Below are 24281 nucleotides of genomic sequence, written 5' to 3'. Positions count from 1 at the left end.
ACAAAGTTTAGATGTACAACTGATCCTACGTCTGTGCCTGGGAGCTCCCGCGGAAACTGGCACGAAGAAGAAGAAGAAGAAGGAAGTGGAATTACGTTTGTTGTCACGGTCACATGCTCAAGTCAAGCTCGATCAGCTGACTGTATCCCTTCCCTTTTGATGGATAGATTTCCCTTCCTCAGTTGAAAGATTTTGGGGTTATTCAGACCGTTCGACGTCAATTGTAAAGACAAAACTGAAGGTAGCATAGTGCGATAGTCCGGAAAATATCGCGGTTTGGGTGATCATGAACGGACACGCCATTCTCTACACCGGGGTCACTTTGGCCTTCTGGAGTACCATTCTCATCGTCGGTAAGAACGTTTTAGCAACATTTGCTAGCTAGGGTAATGGGGTTAATGATGATGGTAAATATATAATGCATTTTGTAAATATATTCCTTTCATTCATTTGATTGTATATGTTTGTGTCGTGCTTCACAGGCCGTGCTGATTGCCAGCTAACGTAAGCCTGTTGCGATAGCTAGCGGCAACGGCGTAAACTCATCTGGGTCTGCAGTGATGTGCTAGCTTGGTAATAGCTAGCCTGCCTGACAAATAGAGCTAACTAACTTCCTTGAATTATATGTCGTGCACCTTTGGCACTGTCGTCCAAAAGGTAGATTATCTAGCTATTCGTATGTAAGAATTCGACTAAACGTGTATGGGAAGTAACGTTAGCTAGCATATCACTGCAGAGTCAGTAGTCTGATTAATCAGACTGTTATACACAATTCATTGGTGTATAGACAGCCTGACGCTAATGCATGCGAAGTCGGGTTAATGTTCGTTACAGGCAAGAACGTTTAATACAATTACATTTAAACTTACTCTACCGGGTGTCCTATAGCCACATGAACGTAACCGGTAGAGTAAGTTTTTAAATGTACAGTCATTTTATTCGACATTCTGCCTTGTAAGCATTTACACGATTTGGTAGGCATTAACCTCAGGCCATATGTACACAATTAATTGTGTAGTACAGCATGATTAATCAGACTAGAGAGCCAGATAGTTAGCTAATGTTCGACTGCATAAGGCTACCCTGCACTAAAACTTTTTAAAAGCATACTGTTAAGTATAGAACATTCTGTTAGTTACATAATTTATAGTTGCCATAGTTATCTAGCTCACTTGCTTGGCTGCTAGAGTAAGGAAAATGGGAACTGAAACACTTGTCATGTGGGGGTGAGCTATCACACTTATCTTCTGACACATAATCATTTCTGACACATTTTTGTTCTGCAGCTCTGTGGCTTTGCGTGTACTGTTACTGAACTGTACTGCAACACACACAAATGCATAAACCAATGAAAATGTTTGCATACTTTGCAATGCATAACCTGGATTGGTGCATTTTTTCAGGTATTTGTTACACAATCTTCGACCTTGGATTCCGCTTTGATGTGGCATGGTTAGTATGACACACAATCCCTTGTCTTAGAACATCATATTATAGACGTACGAATATAAATCTGTTTTATATTCTGAGCCTGGTGCTGATTACTGGTGGTAACATTTCAGAAAACAGTTGGGTGTTTTTCCCCCCCCCCACCCAGAAATCTTAGCCTAGGCTAGATCATGGAACATTTGATTTTTATGGTGAAATTGTGCTCTCTCCCCCACAGGTTTTTGACAGAAACCTCGCCCTTCATGTGGGCGAACCTTGGAATTGGCTTGGCCATCTCGCTCTCTGTTGTTGGAGCTGCTTGGTGAGTACTCTTTATTTCCCCCTGAGTGTTTCTTCAGAAAAGATTAGTCCCGTTTTGAATTTGGAATAGAGAAGTTGTTAAATTAGACTTGAAAATTGAAATAGCAACTAGTGTCTTGTCCCCATCCTATTCCCCATTCCATGTAGGCTATATTTCTCCTCTTGTATGGCATGTTCTGTTAATGTTTACAGTGGAGCAAAACAGTATTTAGTCAGCCACCAATTGTGCAAGTTTCATCATAGGTACACTTCAACTATGACAGACAAAATGAGATAACAAATTCAGAAAATCACATTGTAGGATTTTTTATGAATTTACTTACTTATTTTCCACCATAATTTGCATTTGGTCACCTACAAAAATGCAAGAGTTCTGGCTCTCACAGACCTGTAACTTCTTCTTTAAGAGGCTCCTCTGTCCTCCACTCGTTACCTGTATTAATGGCACCTGTTTGAACTTGTTATCAGTATAAACAACCTCAAACAGTCACACTCCAAGCTCCACTATGGCCAAGACCAAAGAGCTGTCAAAGGACACCAGAAACAAAATTGTAGACCTGCACCAGGCTGGGAAAACTGAATCTGCAATAGGTAAGCAGCTTGGTTTGAAGAAATCAACTGTGGGAGCAATTATTAGGAAATGGAAGACATACAAGACCACTGATAATCTCCCTCGATCTGGGGCTCCACGCAAGATCTCACCCCGTGGGGTCAAAATGATCACAAGAACGGTGAGCAAAAATCCCAGAACCACACGGGGGGACCTAGTGAATGACCTGCAGAGAGCTGGGACCAAAGTAACAAAGCCTACCGTCAGTAACACACTACGCCGCCAGGGACTCAAATCCTGCAGTGCCAGACATGTCCAGGCCCATCTGAAGTTTGCTAGAGAGCATTTGGATGATACAGAAGAAGATTGGGAGAATGTCATATGGTCAGATCAAACCAAAATATAACTTTTTGGTAAAAACTCAACTCGTTGTGTTTGGAGGACAAAGAATGCTGAGTTGCATCCAAAGAACACCATACCTACTGTGAAGCACGGGGGTGGAAACATCATGCTTTGGGGCTGTTTTTCTGCAAAGGGACCAGGACGACTGATCCGTGTAAAAGAAAGAATGAATGGGGCCATGTATCGTGAGATTTTGAGTGAAAACCTCCTTCCATCAGCAAGGGCATTGAAGATGAAACGTGGCTGGGTCTTTCAGCATGACAATGATCCCAAACACATCGCCCGGGCAACGAAGGAGTGGCTTCGTAAGAAGCATTTCAAGGTCATGGAGTGGCCTAGCCAGTCTCCAGATCTCAACCCCATAGAAAATCTTTGGAGGGAGTTGAAAGTCCATGTTGCCCAGCAACAGCCCCAAAACATCACTGCTCTAGAGGAGGTCTGCATGGAGGAATGGGCCAAAATACCAGCAACATTGTGTGAAAACCTTGTGAAGACTTACAGAAAACGTTTGACCTCTGTCATTGCCAACAAAGGGTATATAACAAAGTATTGAGAAACTTTTGTTATTGACCAAATACTTATTTTCCACCATAATTTGCAAATAAATTCCTAAAAAATCCTACAATGTGATTTTCTGGATTTTTTTCCCTTCTCATTTTGTCTGTCATAGTTGAAGTGTACCTATGATGAAAATTACAGGCCTCATCTTTTTAAGTGGGAGAACTTGCACAATTGGTGGCTGACTAAATTCTTTATTGCCCTACTGTATACTGAATTGTGTCCTTGTTTTACAGGGGCATTTACATCACAGGTTCCAGCATCATAGGAGGTGGTGTAAAAGCACCACGGATTAAAACAAAGAATCTGGTCAGGTAAGCTATTAAAAAGGGAATGGAACCAGTCCCCCCTTCCCCCAATAACAGCTCATTTTCTATTTCCCTCTCCCTACTCAGACCACTTAAAGACAGTCCTATCAAAATTCTTGCTTGAGAACTTGCACTTGCTAAGAAGCATTTTTTTCTTTCTTTTTGACCATTTTAAAGCTACAATATGTAACTTTTGGGGTGACCTAACCAAATTCACATTGAAATGTGAGTTATATTTTTTTAAGCAAGTCTAAGAAGGGAGACCTGTTCTATATGTGCTATTTCTGTGCTTCCCGTTCTGAAGTTTTGTTTTTGCATCTATTTTGGTTTTGTACACCAGCTTCAAACAGCTGAATATACACTTTTGGTTCTGGAAAATATATTTCAGTGTTTTAGATGGTACAATGATTCTCTACAACAATGACTGCTTGTTTTGTCACAAACTGAAATTACGTGAACTATTTGAATTTAGGCAACCAGGAAATGGCAGAGAGGTGTGCATAGTGCATCTTGAAGATATATTCGGTAGTACTGGCACTGAACACAGGGGTGCCATTTTTAAACCCTACAGAGCTTTTGAAATGAGAAGGTTAGCAATGCTTACAAGTAAAATCCCATAGAGAATGCTTATGAACACATTGTGAAAATGTATCGTTTCTGACCTAAGTATTTGCAGGACAGACATCGCAGCCCATAAAGTTAAACAAGTAACTAAAAAATGCTACTCAGCTTGCTGCATGCACAAAACAAATATTAGGCCGTGAGGCTCCTGATCCAGGATTCTCTGCTTTTACCAAGTGACGCTTGGTTTTGGAAGAAGATGGCCATGTAGCTAAGTGCTTAAATAGCAAACCAAATGCACAACTGCAGAGCATTTAACACATTTTAGACAGTTAACTTGATAATTTTAAGATATCTAGCTGGTAAACATTTAGTTGTGATTTCTATACTGTAACTAGATCACCTGGCATGTGCTGCACAACAGTGAGTGACTCACAAGGGTCTCTTGACATTGTGTGCTTGTAAACAAACACCACGGGACTGAGGACTACTGGTAAACTTCATAATGAAAAATTATGTAACAGTTGAAATGAAGAACACAATCTTCTATGTCTCCTAACGTATTGAACAAGTTGACTGCAGGTATTTACTTAAAAAGTAGCTACAAATATTCATGTGTATTAAGACTTCAAATAAATAGGTTTGAAGGTATAGAAAAACAATACTGGGACTATTTCCAAATACCCTGCTATATGGTCTACCACTCAAGCCTACACAATAAGGTACTTAATTGTTACCCAGAAATGATTTGATATTGGGATAAAAACAGCTCCATTGGGCTTTTAAGATGAATGCATTAACTGTAAGTTGCTCTGGATAAGAGCGCCTGCTGAATGACTAAAATGTAGAATCTGTGTTGTGGACCGGTTTCACAGACCCAGATTAAACCTAGTCCTGGACTAAAAAGCACAGTCAATGGAAAATGCTTTTTAGTCCATGTCTGGATCTAAGAAACAGGCCTTGTGTGCTTTCAGTGTAGGCATAAAACTTGTATATCTGTATGTGCGTACTGTATTAAGTTTGCATCTTTCCGATCAATATACTACAAATGTAATTATGCTGTGGTTGTCTCCTCCCATCCAAAGCATTATCTTCTGTGAGGCTGTAGCCATCTATGGGATCATCATGGCGATCGTTATAAGTAACATGGCTGAGGTAAGCAAGAGCGGGATGGCATACTTTGATCATCATTTGTGCCCTTTTTACATTTTCACTAGTGATTATGGTGATTGCATTCCAAATGGCACCCTATTCCCGAGTGTAGTACTTTTGACGAGAGCCTGGTCAGACAGTGCACGACTGTATATATCGAATAAGGTGCTATTTGGGACTGAACTTACATAGGACATCTTGGAGTAGAGCTCTGAATCTCCCTGGTGTGTGATAATGTAGTAGATAGCACAAATGTAATTATTTCTTTACATCTCTTTTTATAGAGTTTTAGTGGCACCACACCAGAGACCATTGGGGCAAGGAACTACCAAGCAGGTAAGAAATGAATGGTTGGGCCTCCCGGGTGGCGCAGTGGTTAAGGGCTGTGCCATCAGAGTCTCTGGGTTCGCGCCCAGGCTCTGTCGTAACCGGCCGCGACCGGGAGGTCCGTGGGGCGACGCACAATTGGCCTAGCGTCGCCCGGGTTAGGGAGGGCTTGGTCGGTAGGGGTGTCCTTGTCTCATCGCGCACCAGCGACTCCTGTGGCGGGCTGGGCGCAGTGTACGCTAACCAAGGTGGCCAGGTGCACGGTGTTTCCTCCGGCGCATTGGTGCGGCTGGCTTCCGGGTTGGATGTGCGCTGTGTTAAAGAAGCAGCGGCTTGGTTGGTTGTGTATCGGAGGACGCATGACTTTCAACCTTCGTCTCTCCCGAGCCCATACGGGAGTTGTAGCGATGAGACAAGATAGTAGCTACAATTGGATACTACGAAATTGGGGAGAAAAAGGGGTAAAATTCAAAAAAAAAAAAAAGAAATGAATGGTTGGTGGGTGTTGCTTAGCCTCGTCCCAGATCTGTCTCCTCTTGCCAACTCCATTGTTAAGATTGAAAATCACAGCATTGTTTGGCATGACGAGTTGGCATGATGGCACAAACACACTGGTGCCCAGGCGAGGTTTTGATTGGGACCAGTCCTTAAAGTCCAATAGGATAAAGGCAGGCACAAGTAAAGTAGGCACGTCTTGCCATTGGCTTAGTTAAACAGTGCAATGATAAAATACAGCTGAAGGAAATGCTGTGCTCTTGTGACTGCGTTCTCTCCTAACAGGCTACTCCATGTTTGGCGCTGGTCTTACTGTGGGATTCTCCAACCTCTTCTGTGGCATCTGTGTTGGCATCGTTGGTAGTGGGGCCGCCCTGGCAGATGCTCAGAATGGCAGCCTCTTTGTTAAAATCCTTATTGTGGAAATCTTCGGCAGTGCAATTGGGCTATTTGGAGTGATTGTGGCCATCTTGCAGGTAACTGACATTCTTTTGACATGGTTTTCTTTCCCCCCCCTGATTGGTTGAATAGCATCATTCTATCATATTCCGTATCTGATTGCCTCAACCAAGTATATGTTTGCATTTTAGTTTTATTATTACATACTTGATCAAATGTCTTTTCTTGTAGACGTCGAAAGTAAAAATGGGTGACTAGAAGATTCATCTTCAATATGACAAGATCAATGGAAGACAAAGCTGGACAAGCAGATGGATTGTGTAAATACATAGTAAATTATTTAAATGTATTTTTTGTCTGATTGTTTTGAACCATAATTTGCTGAAGAGTGACATATTTGCACCATTTTGTCTTAAAGGAATGCAGCCAAATGGTTAGATTAAACTGCAGGTGTTTAAGACAAAATCCTGTCCCCTTTGAATACAATTGGTCTTCGTAGTATAGTGGTACATATAATTAATCTCTAGAAAACCTCATGGCTTTCCCCATGTACGTTTACTGTTGTATCAATCTATCACAATTGAAAGGGCCACTAGACATTTAGGGAATGTATTTTGTAGTAGGGACATTCTTTCAAATTATATTTGATTTCATTAACATCTGTATAGGATTTGTTACCCGTGATCAATCATGGAATGCCACTATTTAACATCTAAGGTTCCCAAGTTTGGTTTGACACGCATATGGTTTCTCTGGTGGTGGACATGCTTGTTGTTCTGTTCATTACATGGAAGTGAAACATTTCGACAATGTCGTAATTTGTATTGAATGCCTGTAAAAATGTGTTTGAAGTATTTGAACTGTTTGTATGCAAAAGTCGTAATGTATAACAAAGCAAATGATTATATTTATGACTGATGTAATCTGTGTTTTTTTCCCACTAGTTTCAGTTACGGTATATTTTTCCATGACTGGTGTGAGTAACCTTTTTCTGCAGTAACACAGAATGAATCAATATGTGTAGGTACAAGGGGGCTCTAAGGAGATATTACACTGAAATTGTAGTTGGTCAGCTGTCATTATTCACTCTTGTTTTGATGTATGCATAACATTTTGGTCGGCACTCTTCAGTCCTGATTGGTTAAACATTTGAATTGTAAATTGTTGTGTGTGTGTGTACAGTATATATATAAAGGGCACATGTCTGTTTCTTTGTGAAGCATGAGGGTGTTTACCATTCTGATGCAAGTGGTCTTTATCCACGGTGAGAACTGTTGCTGATGAATATAAGTATTATCTGATTTCAAGTGACCATAGATAATGTCTGTTTTCTCCTTCTCAGGTCTGTAATCCCCTGTAAACTATCCATCTGTGGAGAGTGAAATGTAGATGTTTTCCTCAAGACCAGTTATCCGCGTCAGTGTTTCCCCCTTTATCCGTTTAGCAGCGGCGCACCGTAGAGATTTTATAATGTAGATATATATACCCCAAGACGACACCCTGCTCCCACTACCTCTGCCACCGCTGCTGAAGACCCCAACCCATTACTTCTGCCACCACTGCTGAAAAATCTTAGGGGAAACGCTGCATGTACATTTTCTGCTTTTCTTCCAGTTTTTTTTGTTGTAATTTTGAGTTTAAATGATCTGAGCTCCTTGTCTTTCCACTGCTGTGAATGGGCTGATATGCATACTCTTTTGGAGAGATGGTACTCGAACAGAACATCGATAAGAACTTTCTCAGACCAGTTGGCCTTTTACTTAGTTGTGATTTTGTTTGTCTTTAGTTTTTTTTAAATTTTATCTAATGAATTACAATTAGCTTGAGCCCTTAAATTAAAATTAACCCTAGAGTCTGACTTCCATTTTAATGTTCATAACATCCAACTTGCTGTGACCATGTGTTTGTCCCAAATGGCATCCTATTTCTTACGTAGTGTACTGCATTTGACCTGAGCCCTTTGGGCCCTGATCAAAAGTAGTGCATTATAAGAAATCGGGTTCCATTTGGGATGCATTTGACTGTATACTTATGGGGGTCTCCAACTGAGTGTTCCATCCTGTCCTCACCAACCGTACATGTATAGTATTATTGTTTTAAAAAATGTATGTAAAAGTTAATGGTATTTATCCATGGAGATGAAAGATCGTTTGGCCGATCCCTATGGCAAAAGGCCCAAAAAGATAATTTGAAATAGTATTTGGCATGGGTTTCATACAATGATTCAGCTTTGTTCATTACTTTTGAGCATTTCTAAATGGACCTTTGGTGTAATACTGGGTTGGCCATCCTGGTCTTGGAAGAGCCTCAGTGCTGAAGGGTTTAACTTGAATGGATAACATTTGGATTGAAAGTCCAACTTGTTGGTTTAAAAGTATGCTGGTTTAAAAGTATGCTGCTTGAAAGATGGCCAATGGCTTACATTGAGGCCCTCTAGGTCCTTGGTTGGCTGCCTATTGTAGTGGTGTCATTCCTAATGTAAAGGAAGATTTCTAGATCATACTTCAGTGAGTGTTTAATATGTTGATGTGGTAAATCCATTGTTTTGACATGTAAAAGTGGGTCCTCTTTACTTCATAATTGTCCTTGAAAGAATAAAATACTCCAACCTGATCGTTCAATCAAATTAATCAAATGTATTTTATAAAGCCCTTTCTACCTCAACTGTTGTCACAAATAGCTTTACAGATATGGGGCCTAGTGGCCAGGGAAAAACTCCCAAAGGGAAGACACCTAGAGTGGGACCAGCCTTGGGGAGGGCCGGGTGGTGACCAGTCCATTTCTGGCTTTACAGTGAGTAGTTTATTTTTTTGTGTGTGGTTCTGTTATGTTATTTATGTCCCAGTCCCACTCTTTGTAAATATTTGTTACCCACTAGATGGCGCTAGATAAGTATTTTTTATATTTACCGGGGACCTATCACAGCGTATGCCTCTCCCTTAATGCTCATTTACAACATTTGAAAAAGTGGGGGATGCTACATTTGGCATATTAATTCAATTACTTTTCTTGACTTTAGAAATATCAAGTTGTACCTCACAAGTGAGGTAATTATTTATATTTACTGTAGTCCTAGCTTTTAACTGCAGACTACTAGAGATGTGCTGTCCAATAATAGGACTTAGTTAACGCTCCCTCTAGTGGCAGAATACACGGGTGTTTAGACTCAGAGATCCCGTACTGAAGAGCGCGAGACCAGAGAGGAAGACGGAAAAAGAGAGGCTCGACTGCGCCCAAAATCTGTCCGCGCGAAAATGAGAGTTAAGCAGACCAATTTGGGGAGTTTTTGTATGGGGGGCAATGAGTGTCGAATTTGTTGAAAATAAAAGTGAATTGATATTTTGATAGGTCAGGCTTATTTGATTGAATTGAAATTTGATCATGCTTAGGTTGTTACAAGTGTACCGATTAAAGTGTAATGCGCGTGACATTTGGATAAAACATTTTTTCATATCGGAGTTGTGACTTGTTCACACGCGTATCTGCCCTCTCATTGGCTAGAATGTTCCCATCTGATCTCGCCTCCTCCCGCCTGCCTTTCGCCTTTGTGGACATATATTTCCATTGTTAGAGCGGCCAGTCGACCATCTTGTCAATATAATGATAATCTTCGGCGAGAGAAAACTGCTATAGACTCCTTTTTGTCTTCATAGCCACATTAAAACGTAACGGACTGTCGGAATTAGGAAGGTAGAAGATTTACTACCCTATATTTGCCCTCCGTAAATAATCAAACAATGAGGCATTCAGATCTCCCATGTCTGTTAAATGGCAAAACGTTTTGATCAATGTGTCTGCACGAAAAATGAAATGACCGATTTATATAATCAGAAATAAATGAAACGCACTCCAGGCTTTATTAAGTGGATATTACGTGCCTTTTAACGAAAGAGAGCAGGTTTTCGTGAGGACTTTTTGTTATTTCATTTTTTTAAATGACATTTACAGATTTCATGTAAAAAGGTTGCTGCAACAACAAAGACCATGCATTCATAGGAGAGGAGGATTGCTTGCTACCTTAAGGTAAGAATAAATTATATTTCATTTGTTCATCACATTTCGTTCTTTAGTTGTTCTTGTATTTTTACATTTAGCCTGCCATTTGGATTCTTCTTTATTATCCTATACATCTGCATTTATCAACATGTATATGTTTACTGGTGGTTATTGATGTTTTATTGTACAATTTGCTTTGTTGTCATGCACATTTTGCTGAAGCATGCTGCTGCTAGACCCGCCATTCTACATGCATTTGCAACATCCCTTTTTTTCAAGTGATCCAAACGTTCGACATTATTTCAACAAGCTGAAAGGTCCTTTGATCAGCGATGGAACGATCCACCCGGGCAGCATGCAGTGAAGCTCTCATTCTGCCAACTGTTATCTAGTTAGTTATAAGATGTTGACAAGTTGCTCAAATTATTATTTACTATCTACATAATAACTCACGAAATACAGAGCTATTTCTATACGGCTGTTTTCATCTAGCTCTATAGGCAACAGTTAAACTCAAGTGAGATCAAGATGCAGCCTACATTGTTTGCTGAAGTTTTAGGCTACAAGCTATATAGCCTACATAGTGTAAGTAGAGATCGCCATATCTTGATCAGAAACTGGTTTTCACATCAATGCTATGTATCCTCAGCTTAGTTTTCCATGTAAAATGTACCCATTTGGAAATGCTTCTGTGTCATTATGTGCATTGATGCGATAGTGTTTGTAGGGCAAAACTGATCATGGATGCATTCACTTCGCTGAACTTTTATTTTGTACAAGTGGTTTCACTGACCTCACTTCAGTCAGTCAATGACAGGGTCATGATGAACTTTTCCGGGCTCAGGATAAATGAATGGAACCCACAATAACAGTGGTGGAAATGTGTTTTGCACAGTTGGGCTACTTTGCTCCAATTAAATCCCTCATAAACAAATCACAAAATAATCAGGAATAATATGTTGAGCACTATCTGATTTTGGTTTGTGCACCCTGTTGCAGTGGCCTTTGTGTATAGCCTTTGTGTATAGCAATGAATGTAGCTTGAGAGCCCACCCTCCAGGGTGGCCAAAGCCACAGAGCGATTTGTATTATTCTGTACGTAAATCTGAGAATCCCCATTTGGAATGATAAGTTACGGTATGTAACAAATTACAATTTGTACAATATGCTACTAAATTGCAAAACGTATGATACAGCTGAAGTCGGAAGTTTACATACACCTTAACAAAATACATTTAAACTCAGTTTTACACAATTCTTGACATTTAATCCTAGTACAAATTCCCTGTCTTAGGTCAGTTAGGATCAACCCCTTATTTTAAGAATGTTAAATGTCAGAATAATAGCAGAGAGAAGGATTTATTTCAGCTTTTATTTCTTTCATCACATTCCCAGTGGGTCAGAAGTTTACATTCACTCATTTAGTATTTGGTAGCATTGCCTTTAAATTGTTTAACTTGGGTCAAACATTTCGGGTAGCCTTCAACAAGCTTCCCACAATAAGTTGGGTGAATTTTGGCCCATTCCTCCTGACAGAGCTGTTGTAACCGAGTCAGGTTTGTAAGGCCTCCTTGTTCGCACACACCTTTTCAGTTCTGCCCACACATTTTCTATATGATTGAGGTCAGGGCTTTGTGATGGCCACTCCAATACCTTGACTTTGTTGTCCTTAAACCATCTTGCCACAATTTTGGAAGTATGCTTGGAGTCATTGTTCGTTTGGAAGACCCATTTGCGGCCACGCTTTAACTTAACTGATGTCTTGAGATGTTGCATCAATATATCCACATAATGTTCCATCCCTCATGATGCCATCTTTTTTGTGAAGTGCACCAGTCCCTCTTGCAGCAAAGCACCCCCACAACATGATGCTGCCACCTCCGAGCTTCACAGTTGGGATGGTGTTCTTCGGCTTGCAAGCATCCCCCTTTTCCCTCCAAACACAACGATGGTCATTATAGCCAAACAGTTCTATTTTTGTTTCATCAGATCAGAGGACATTTCTTCAAAAAGTACGATCTTTATCCCCATGTGCAGTTGCAAATCGTAGTCTGGCTTTTTTATGGTGGTTTTGGAGCAGTGGCTTCTTCCTTGCTGAGTGGCCTTTCAGGTTTGTCGATATAGGACTCGTTTTACTGTGGATATAGATACATTTGTACCTGTTTCCTCCAGCATCTTCACAAGGTCCTTTGCTGTTGTTCTGGGACTGGTTTGCACTTTTCGCACCAAAGTACGTTCATCTCTAGGAGATAGAACGCGGCTCCTTCCTGAGCGGTATGACGGCTGCATGGTCTCATGGTGTTTATACTTGCGTACTGTTGTTTGTACAGATGAACGTGGTACCTTCAGGCATTTGGAAATTTCTCCCAAGGATGAACCAGACTTGTGGAGGTCTACAAGTTGTTTTCTGAGGTCTTGGCTGATTTCTTTTGAGTTTCCCATGATGTCAAGCAGAGGCACTGAGTTTGAAGGTAGGCCTTGAGATAAATACACAGGTACACCTCCAATTGACTCAAATGATGTCAATTAGCCTATCAGAAGCTTCTAAAGCTATGACATAATTTTCTGGAATTTTCCAAGCTGTTAAAAAGGCACAGTCAACTTAGTGTATGTAAACTTCTGGCCCACTGGAATTGTGATATAGTGAATTATAAGTGAAATAATCTGTCTGTAAACAATTGTTGGAAAAATTACTTGTGTCATGCACAAAGTAGATGTCCTAACCGACTTGCCATAACTATAGTTTGTTATCAAGAAATTTGTGGAGTGGTTGAAAAATGAGATTTAATGACTCCAACCTAAGTGTATGTAAACTTCCGACTTCAACTCTGTTACAAAGTCTAATTTGTTGTGCCAACTTTAACTAGGTGGCTAACGTTAGCTAGCTAGCTATAGTTACCTCTAGAGGTTAGGTTTAAGGGTTAAGGTTAGGGGAAGGGTTAGCTAAAGGGTTAGGCTTAGCTAACATACAAGTAGTTCCAAAGTAGCTAAAAAAGTAGGTTGTAGTTGCTAATTAGCTAAAGTGGTCTGTGATGAGATTCGAACGCACAACCTTTGGGTTGCTAGACATCTGGATTATATGACCACCCATCCACCCCAACCAACCACCCTCCTTTTTTTTGTTTTTGTCTTAAGTAACTTTCTATCTTATGGAACCATAACAAACGTAAGATGTCATACTAATTTGAGGGTCCTGTATTTTCGTGTACTATGTTACGTCTAGTTTATGTGACCAGTCTGTGAAAGCAGGTGAGGAGTGACTACTTCCTTAGGACTGCCATTCACTTAATGTTACTTGTTTCTTACACAACTGGATAGCCAAATATCCAGTTGTGTAAGAATTTGGATATGTGTTTGATAGACCCTTAGCATACTTGAACTAATGACCGTGCACGTTTAAAGTTGAAATGAATTACATTTGACTTCCGTGTAAAGAATAAGCCAGTGCTTTGTTCTTAGGATGCCTACAATTGAAATGTTGATTGTTCCTGGCAGTTTGTTTGCGAAGGAGTGTTCTATTCTTTCAGGTTAATTCAATGTTGAGTTTTGTTGTCATGGGAACAGCCAGACCTGAGCAACAAAGGTGGCTTTTGGAGAGGACTGCTTTGCTCTATAAATTGACATGGTGTTTTGTCTAAAACCCAGCCTATTCAGAGCTGTAAATTGTGTTTCATTCAAAATCTCAAAGGATGTGTCCTTGCATACATTGATTAAACTACAGTCTGAGAGCGAGAGGTTCACTTTAAAATAAGGATAGTGTGGATCAATACAGATAGGAGTAATCATTAATTGCATTGTATTGCAAAGCCCAATTTTTTCAAACCAAATTATAAATGACGGCATGGCACTTAAAAAATATGTGCTATGGTAGTTATTGTTTGGTTTGTAAAGAAACACTTTTTAGCTCATTATAGACATACAGCCCATAATATCCCCTATCGGTGTTGAAGTAGATTTTAGTTTGTTGCTGTAGTGTTTAACAGAGAATCAAAACTGCCCAAAACCTACCCTGAATCCCAGGCTGTCCCAATAAAACCTTCCCTCCACCCAAGCACTTCATTTATTTTTTGGCTCTGGAGCCAAATGAGCAGCTCGATCTGAGGAAGCAGAGAGAGAGAGCCAAGGCAAGGCAAGGCAAACCTATATTTGATGGTGGAGAGACTTTAGAGCTTAGCAACTCTGGAGCATGGCCACAGAGGCCTTCTGTGTAGGCTATGTATTGAAATAGGCTAGCTACACACTGTGGAGATAGCAATCTCAATAGAAATATGGTAGAAATGCTTACAATCTCATGTAATGTATAATCAACATGTCATAATCAGTAATGTGTAGCACATGAAAGGAAGCACAGGGGTGATGTGATACCCCCTTGCACAGAGCAGATATCTTGTGCCTCCTACTGTCATTGTAGATGAATGTAATGTTGTCCCTTGAGTCAAAGCCAGCAGAACTGTATAGTACTGTACTATCATAAGAACCTTGGTGGGAGAACATCATGGGAATGTTCTAGTACAGTCAAATCAAATGTATTTATATAGCCCTTCTTACATCAGCTGATATCTCAAAGTGTTGTACAGAAACCCAGCCTAAAACCCCAAACAGCAAACAACGCAGGTGTAGAAGCACGGTGACTAGGAAAAACTCCCTAGAAAGGCCAAAACCTAGGAAGAAACTGAAACTGAGAAACTGAGAGGAACCAGGGGAACCAGGGGTGGCCAGTGCCGGGTGTGCCGGGTGGAGATTATAACAGAACATGGCCAAGATGTTCATAAATGACCAGCATGGTCAAATAATACTAATCACAGTAGTTGTTGAGGGTGCAGCAAGTCAGCACCTCAGGAGTAAATGTCAGTTGGCTTTTCATAGCCGATCATTAATTAAGAGTATCTCTACCGCTCCTGCTGTCTCTAGAGAGTTGAAAACAGCAGGCCTGGGACAGGTAGTACGTCCGGTGAACAGGTCAGGGTTACATAGCCGCAGGCAGAACAGTTGAAACTGGAGGAGCAGCACGGCCAGGTAGACTGGGGACAGCAAGGAGTGGTTGACAGTCGTGGCCAACAGTTTTGAGAATTAAACAAATATTCATTTTCACAAAGCCTGCTGCCTCAGTTTGTATGATGGCAATTTGCATACACTCCAGAATGTTATAAAGAGTGATCAGATGATTTGCAATTAATTGCAAAGTCCTTCTTTGCCATGCAAATTAACTGAATCCCCCAAAAACATTTCCACTGCATTTCAGCCCTGTCACAAAAGGACCAGCTGACATCATGTCAGTGATTCTCTCGTTAACACAGGTGTGAGTGTTGACAAGGTCAAGGCTGGAGATCACTCTGTCATGCTGATTGAGTTCGAATAACAGACTGGAAGCTTCAAAAGGAGGGTGGTGCTTGGAATCATTGTTCTTCCTCTGTCAGCCATGGTTACCTGCAAGGAAACACGTGCCGTCATCATTGCTTTGTGCAAAAAGGGCTTCACAGGCAAGGATATTGCTGCCAGTAAGATTGCACTTAAATCAACCATTTATCAGATCATCAAGAACTTCAAAGAGAGGGGTTCAATTGTTGTGAAGAAGGCTTCATGGTGACCAAGAAAGTCCAGCAAGCGTCAGGACTGTCTCCTAAAGTTGATTCAGCTGCGGGATCGGGGCACCAACAGTACAGAGCTTGCTCAGGAATGGCAGCAGGCAGATGTGAGTGCATCTGCACGCACAGTGAGGTGAAGACTTTTGGAAGATGGTCTGGTGTCAAGAAGGGCAGCAAAGAAGCCACTTCTCTCCAGGAAAAACATCAGGGACAGACTGATATTCTGCAAAAGGTACAGGGATTGGACTGCTGAGGACTGGGGTAAAGTCATTTTCTCTGATGAATCCCCTTTCCAATTGTTTGGGGCAACCGGAAAAAAGCTTGTCCGGAGAAGGTGAGCACTACCATCAGTCCTGTGTCATGCCAAGAGTAAAGCATCCTGAGACCATTCATGTGTGGGGTTGCTTCTCAGCCAAGGGAGTGGGCTCACTCACAATTTTGCCTAAGAACACAGCCATGAATAAAGAGTGGTACCAACACATCCTCCGAGAGCAACTTCTCCCTACCATCCAGGAACAGTTTGGTGACAAACAATGGCTTTTCCAGCATGATGGAGCACCTTGCCATAAGGCAAAGGTGATAACTAAGTGGCGCTGAGAACAAAACATCGATATTTTGGGTCCATATCCAGGAAACTCCCCAGTCCTTAATCCCAAAGAGAACTTGTGGTCAATCCTCAAGAGGCGGGTGGACAAACAAAAACCAACCAGAAGTTAATTGACAGCATGCCAGGGTGGATTGCAGAGGTCTTGAAAAAGAAGGGTCAACACTGCAAATATTGACTCTTTGCATCAACTTCATGTTGTCCATGTCAATAAAAGCTTTTGACACTTATGACATGCTTGTAATTATACTACAGTATTCCATAGTAACATCTGACAAAAATATCTAAAGACACTGAAGCAGCAAACGTTGTGGAAATTAATATTTGTGTCATTGTAAAAACTTTTGGCCACAACTGTACAATGGTAGAGCTTTGTTGATGCATAAATAACCTTGTTTAGTATTCAGATATTTATTTAATTTCTGGCTTGAATATTTGGCATGTAGCCTATGAATAATATTTGATTGGGATTTGATAGTAGAAGCATCACAGATCTTCCTTGACAAGAGTGTCTATCCGTTTTCCATTAGTTGAAATGTGAAACACGCAGTGTTTCTGACAAGGGTCAGCTGACTGAACTGTGCGTGTGCTCTGCTCCACAGTGTTGGTGGTAACCGGGCATGAGTGTGAAGTCTGATATCTGGGATTCTCTCCTCCAGCTGTGAGAACATGTCTGTTATGTGGTGTTACACAACATGGATTATTAAGGGTTGTTCCCCTTAAATGGCATCACTCTCTTTACCCCTCTGTGTTAATCTGTGTTGAGATGAGGGTGCTGGTGAAGGAGAATGATTTGGTTTTATTATTCTGAGTCAGTGTATTGGTATTGGCCACCATGGCCAATTTTTTCAAACCAAACTATTCATGACTGCATGGCACTTACGAAATATGTGCTATGATAGTTATTGTTTGGTTTGTAAAGAAACCCTCTTTCTTAACAAACTCCTAGTAATACCTCAAGCCCAAGTATCCACACAACTTTCCTTTCCAGAAATAAAATATATATTATTAAATATATCTCGTTTGTACAGGGCTGTTAGTTTACCCCCCCCCCCCCCCCCCAAGAGAGGTGTCTGTGTGTGTGTGCCAGTCAGAAGGTGAGGGGTGTTCCTTTCTCAGAGTGGTTAGCATGAGCATAATGCCATTCCAGGCAAGAGGGCAGTGACACACAGTTTGCCCTTCACACCCCGTACTGTCTTTGTTTATCTAGTCTTTAGTCTCTTAGTCTTTTGAAAAGCAACACCTCTGACTCCTGTAGGACTGACTCTATGGGCCTTGAGCCAACAATGTGACGTTACATTTTACACAAAGCTATGCCAATTTGGACCAATAGTCTTATTAGATGTTCTGGAAAATGTGTTGTTTTAGCGTGATGTCTCGCCTTGTGAGGTGTTGATTTACTTCATGTTTGTTTTTGTATGCCTCTATGAATGCAGAATGCTGATGTAAGTCTATGAGCTTATATACATTGGTGGCATATCATTGAAGCACATTATTACACTGAAATAATAGCTCAAATGCAACGTGTTATTCATTAGAATAATATGCCCCACTCCCCCTTTACATTTTGTACTTTGCACGTTTTGTAAACCAACACACACTGTTCTGTTCTGTTCTATTCTATCCAATCCACACCCATATCAGGTGGTGATTCACTGCATAATGGTGGAATCAATTTTCAACTATCTTTTTTTTATAAATCTAGAGATCTCATGCAATCAGGAGTATGTGGACATTTCGATCAAATCTACTCATGGTATTTTGAGTGACTCAGATCTCTGCAGTGCCTGTGTTTTGACGTGTTACCAAAACAGTGTCAATCCTTGTGTTTAGGAATGACTCCTGCCAACACATTTTCAATTACACTGCATTGTGTACAATGATTTACAGTGGCTTCAGTAAGTATTCACACCCATTGACTTTTTCCATATTTTGTTGTGTTACAGCCGGAATTTAAAATGGATTACATGTATATGTTTTGTCACTGCCCTACATGCAATATCTCATAATGTCAAAATGGAATTATGTTTTTCAACATTTCTACAAATTAATGCAAAATGAAATGGCTTCAATCAATAAGTATTTCTTATTGCAAGGAGTAAAAATGTGCTTAACAAGTCTTTAACATAATAAGTTAAATGGACTGACTCTATGTGCAATAATAGTGATTTTTAGTAAACATGATTTTTGAATGTGACTACCTCATCTATGTCCCCCGCACATACAATTATCTGTGAGGTCCCTCAGTCGAGCAGTGCATTTCAAACACAGATTCAACCACAAAGACCAGGGAGGTTTTCCAATGCCTCGCAAAGAAGATCCAGGTGTGGAAAGCTCTTAGAGACTTACCCAGAAAGACCCACATGTGTAATCCACAGGAGGTTGGTGGCACCTTAATTGGCGAGGATGGGCTAGTGGTAATGGCTGGAGCGGAACAAGTGGATTGTATCAAATAAATACATCACCCACATGCCATTCCATTTACTCTGTTCCAGCCATTATTATGAGCCGTCCTCCCCTTAGCAGCCTCCACTGGTGCAATCAACTCCAAAGGTGCTCCTACAAAGTATTGTCTCTGGGGTATGAATACTTATGTAAATGAGATATTTCTGCATTTAATTTTCAATAAATGTGCAAATGTTCTAGAAACATGTTTTCACTTTGTCATTATGGGATATTGTGTGTAGATGGGTGAGAGAAAAAAAATATGTAAAGCATTTTGAATTTAGGCTTTAATACAACAACATTTTGAATAAGTCCAGGGGTATGATTACTTTCAGAAGGCACTGTGTCTATATACACTAGATGACTGACAGGGGGCGCTGTGTTGAAGCCACCACACCTCCATCTTGGCACTCCCCCACCATTGTAAAACATACCTTATATTTACAAAAGTATGTGGACAACACTTTAAAATTAGTGGATTCGGCTATTTCAGCCACACCCGTTGCTGACGGATGTATAAAATTGAACGCACAGCCATGCAATCTCCATAGACAAACATTGGCAGTAGAATGGCCTAACTGAAGAGCTCAGCGACTTTCAATGTGGCACCATCAAAGGATGCCACCTTTCCACCATCAAAGGATGTCACCTTTCCACCAAGTCATTTCGTCAAACTTCTGCCCTGCTAGAGCTGCCCCGGTCAACTGTGTTGTTATTTTGAAGTGTAAATGTCTAGGAGCAGCAACGACTCAGCCGTGAAGTGGTAGGCCACACAAGCTCACAGAACGGGACCGCCAAGTGCTGGAGCACTTAGTGCATTCAGACCCCTTGACTTTTTCCACATTTTGTTACGTTGCAGCCTTATTAAAATGGATTAAATAAAACATATCCCACGTCAATCTACACAATGCCCAATAATAACAAATCAAAAACAAGTTTTTAGAAACGTTTGCAAATATATTACAAATTATGCGTCCTGTTTCCAATCATCCTTGAAATGTCTACAACTTTATTGGAGTTCACCTATGGTAAATTCAATTGATTGGACATGATTTGGAAAGGCACATACCAGTCTACATAAGGTCCCACAGTTGACAGTGCATGTCAGAGCAAAAACAAAGCCATGAGTTCAAAGGAATTGTCCATATCTCTAGACCTGAAAATAGCTGTGCAGCAACACTCCCCATCCAACCTGAGAGCTTGAGAGCATCTGCAGAGAAGAATGGGAGAAACTCTCCAAGTACAGGTGTGCCAAGCTTGTAGCGTCATACCCAAGAAGACTCATTGCTGTAATCTCTGCAAAAGGTGCTTTCACAAAGTACTGAGTAAAGGGTCTGAATACTTATGTAAATGTAAAATTCTGATAAATGTTTTGATATTTTTTATAAATTAGTTAAAAGACATCTAAAAACCTGTTTTTGCCTTGTCATTATGGGGTATTGTGTGTAGATTGATGAGGGGGGGGTAAATTATTTAATACATTTTAGAATAATGAAAAGTAACGTAAGAAAATGTGTAAAAAGTAAAGTGGTCTGAATACTTTCCGAATGCACTCTATATATTTATTATTATTATATATTTTTTAAACAAAACTTTTTTTCACAAAACTAATGCACTGGGCCTTTAATCAGCCTTTATTCGAGAACCGATAAAGCCCCTCCACCCCTAAACTACGGATATGATTGTGTATGGTAATTAATACAAAACATTACAGCATTGCTACTGTCTTTACTATGCTATAAACATGATAATCAGTCGTCATTGTCACACGACACATATACAGTGCCTTCGGAAAGTATTCAGACCCCTTGACTTTTTCCTAATTTCGTTATGTTACAGCCTTATTCTAAAGTTGATTGAATAAAAAAAAAAACTCAGCAATCTACACACAACAACCCATCATGACAAAGTGAAAACAGGTGAGAGATTTTTGCGAATGTACTTAAACTACAAAACAGAAATACCTTATTTACATAACTATTCAGACCCTTTGCTATGAGACTCAAAATGGAGCTCAGGTGCATCCTGTTTAATTGGTCATCCTTGAGATGTTTCTACAACTTGATTGGAGTCCACCTGTGGTAAATTCAATTGATTGGACATGATTTGGAAAGACACACGCCAGACTATATAAGGTCCCACAGTTGACAGTGTATGTCAAAGATAAAACCAAGCCATGAGGTCGAAGGAATTGTCCGTAGAGCTCAGAGACAGGATTGTGTTGAGGCACAGATCTGGGTAATGGTACCAAAACATTTTTGCAGCATTGAAGGTCCCCAAGAACACAGTGGCCTCTAACATTCTTAAATGGAAGACATTTGGAACCACCAAGACGCTTCCTAGAACTGGCCACCTGGCCAAACTGAGCAATCAGGGGCGAAGGGCCTTGGTCAGTGTCACCTCCAGAACCTGATGGCAATACTGAAAGAGCTCCAGAGTGCCTTTGTTGAGATGGGAGAACCTTCCAGAAGGACAACCGTCTCTGCAGCACTCCACCAATCAGGCCTTTATGGTAGTGGCCAAGACGGAAGCCTCTCCTCAGTAAAAGACACATGACAGCCCGCTTGGAGTTTGACAAAATGCACCTAAAGACTCTCAGACCATGAGAAACAAGATTATCTGGTCTGATGAAACCAATATTAAACACTTTGATCTGAATGCCACGTGTCACGCCTTGCACCACCACCCTTACGGTGAAGCATGGTGGCAGCATCATGCTGTGGGGATGTTTTTCAGCAGCAGGGACTGGGAAGTTAGTCAGGATCGAGGCAAAGATGAACGGAGCAAAGATCCTTGAGGAAAACCTGCTCCAGAGCGCTCATGACCTCAGACTGGGACGAAGGTTCACCTTCCAACAGGACAACGACCCTAAGCACACAGTCAAGACAATGCAGGATTGGCTTTGGGACCTTTCCTTGAGTGGCCCAGCCAGAGCCCGGACTTGAACCCGATTGAACATCTCTGGAGAGACCTGAAAATAGCTGTGCAGCCACACTCCCCATCCAACCCGACAGAGCTTCTGCAGAGAAGAATGGGAGAAACTCCCCAAATACAGGTGTGCCAAGCTTGTAGCGTCATACCCAAGAAGACTCAAGGCTGTAATCGCTGCCAAAGGTGCTTCAACAAAGTACTAAGTAAAGGGTCTGAATACTTATGTAAAGGTGATATTAAATTTTCTTTTTTATATACATTTTCAAGCATTTCTAAAAACATGGTTTTTATTAATGAGAAAAAACAAAACAATTTAATCAATTTCAGAATACGGCCGTAACGTAACAAAATGTGGAACAAGTCAAGGGGCTTGAATGCTTTCCTAAGGTACTGTATTTTGTGCACCCTATTTTACTGCACAGATCATGTGAGAGAATTTAGCTCAGCACTGTTATCAACGTAAAATGTGATTCTGTGAAGAACATGGGACCTACAGTTTGCATCAGAAAGATGTAAATCCACCCATACATTTCTTTCCCCTCATTGAGCATATAATGTACACTGAGTACACCAAACATTACAGACACCTTCCTAATATTGAGTTGCACCACCTTTTTGCCCTCAGAACAGCCTCAATTCTTCGGGGCAGGGACTCTACAAGGTGTCAAGTGTTCCACAGGAATGCTGGCCCATGTTGACTCCAATGCTTTCCACAGTTGTGTCAAGTTGGCTGGATGTGTTTTGGATGGTGGACCATTCTTGATACACACGAGAACATGTTGAGCATGAAATCCAGCAGCGTTACAGTTCTTGACTCAAACTGGTGCGCCTGGAACCACACTGCCATACCCCGTTCAAAGGCACTTCAATATTTTGTCTTGCCCGTTCACCCTCTGAATGGCACACATGCATAATCCTTGTCTCAATTGTCTAAAGGAGTAAAAATCCTTCTTTAACCTGTCTCCTCCCCTTCATCTACACTGATTGAAGTAGATTTAACAAGAGACGAAGAGATGATAAGGGATCATAGCTTTTACCTGGATTCACCTGGTCATGGGAAGAGCAGGAACTCATAAATGCATGGGGACTTGTTTGTTGGAAACTGGTATACGACACAATGTTAAAGCTTTTTTTAACGATTAGCCTAAGTTTTAGATTGATTGTTAGACATACATTTGGTAAAACACACTAGCACTGCATGGTTTGTATGTTATTGAGGTGTCAAGCTAGAAATGCTCGAAGGCTACAGTTTTGCCCAATTTTATCAAGTGTAGCATATCTAATGCATATTTGATGAGGCCATGAGGGCTGGTTGGTGGGTTGCGCTAGGGCCCGTGGCCTTAGAGTAGAGCAAAGAGAAACTAGTGCTCGTCTAGGGTCCTACCCAAGTGTTTCCCCTTTAAAACGCAGCATTTGGAGATCTCCATCACAGCAGGGATGCTGTAACACATTTCTCTGTCTGACAACCTCTCATTACCATTTGAAAGATAATATAAAGACAAAAATAACATAGTCACTCATCTATTAGTTCTTCTTTCAGCATCAGCATTTCCCCAGCTGTGTTGACAAAAACGATTAAACAGTGAAGTTCTACTGCTTAAAGGCTGTACTCTAAATATCTACTACTTAACCGTCTCTCTGCTGCTTAGGATTTGCCTTTGCTTTTATATCATTATGTAATGTTACATAAAAAATTGTCACCACTGAGTATTGTTAATCTATATGTCTCTTTACTAAGAAGTCAGCCACAAATCCTTGGTTTACGTTGGATCGCAAAAAACTCTGCAAGTGATGACTCACCTAATATTGGCAAATAAGTTGTCATGATTTGGGGCCACTGCTCTGGCTCTGTGTTAAGGCTTGTTTTAAAGCAGGGTTGGGCAAACATTTTGGCTTAAGGGCCACATTGGGAAATTCCACATCCATGAAGGGTCCAACATAGGGCTGCACAGATTTCTTTTGACTGATTTGTTCAACAAAATCAATTTGCGGGCCAGATAAAGGGCAGTTTTTAAAAAAATATATAGGACCATTATCATTTCTACATAGTTTCTATACAGTTTTAGACGTTCAACTGTGGCCTGTAGTGTTTTTTTAAGCCAAAATAATCATTTAAAAAAAATTGCAAAATCAACCACCCCTGTTCTAAAGTTGAAACACATCCATTGTAACATTACTGTACTGGCCTAAGATAGCTGTGACTGATTACAGTAATGTAT

At 40.7% G+C, this 24281-nt stretch overlaps 2 protein-coding genes across 3 annotated transcripts in view; both read left to right on the top strand.

Moving 5' to 3' along the window:
• atp6v0b (ATPase H+ transporting V0 subunit b) lies at positions 1–9114 on the top strand. 2 transcript variants are annotated; one of them, XR_002471354.3, is made up of 9 exons: positions 85–353; positions 1404–1452; positions 1667–1750; positions 3496–3573; positions 5214–5283; positions 5565–5616; positions 6388–6578; positions 6733–6821; positions 7844–9114. XR_002471354.3 is itself a non-coding variant. In XM_021589483.3 (8 exons), the coding sequence occupies exons 1-8, from the start codon at positions 287–289 to the stop codon at positions 6757–6759; spliced, it is 618 nt and encodes a 205-aa protein (XP_021445158.1). In that variant the 5' UTR covers positions 1–286; the 3' UTR covers positions 6760–9114. The 2 variants fall into 2 exon arrangements, 1 of the variants encoding a protein (XP_021445158.1); XM_021589483.3 differs by having other exon boundaries at positions 1–353; positions 6733–9114.
• Positions 9115–9698: 584 nt separating this feature from the next.
• Positions 9699–24281, top strand: part of b4galt2 (beta-1,4-galactosyltransferase 2) — a 154016-nt gene continuing 139433 nt past the window's right edge. The window contains exon 1 of the mRNA XM_021589482.3: positions 9699–10524. The gene's annotated coding sequence lies outside the window, so the exon portion shown is untranslated. The remainder of the gene's footprint in view (positions 10525–24281) is intronic.

The sequence above is a fragment of the Oncorhynchus mykiss genome, chromosome 28, assembly GCF_057628025.1.
Source record: "Oncorhynchus mykiss isolate SJ-2025 chromosome 28, ASM5762802v1, whole genome shotgun sequence".
Classification (NCBI taxonomy): Eukaryota; Metazoa; Chordata; class Actinopteri; order Salmoniformes; family Salmonidae; genus Oncorhynchus; species Oncorhynchus mykiss.
The sequence above is the reverse complement of the archived record's forward strand: the minus strand, read 5'-3'. Positions and strand labels throughout refer to the sequence as shown.

Coding starts and splice junctions, on each gene's coding strand:
- atp6v0b (XM_021589483.3), top strand. CDS start 287: ATGAACGGACACGCCATTCTCTACACCGGGGTCACTTTGGCCTTCTGG. Junction 1,453..1,666: donor TTCCGCTTTGATGTGGCATG/GTTAGTATGACA, acceptor TCTCCCCCACAG/GTTTTTGACAGAAACCTCGC. Junction 6,579..6,732: donor TGATTGTGGCCATCTTGCAG/GTAACTGACATT, acceptor CTTTTCTTGTAG/ACGTCGAAAGTAAAAATGGG.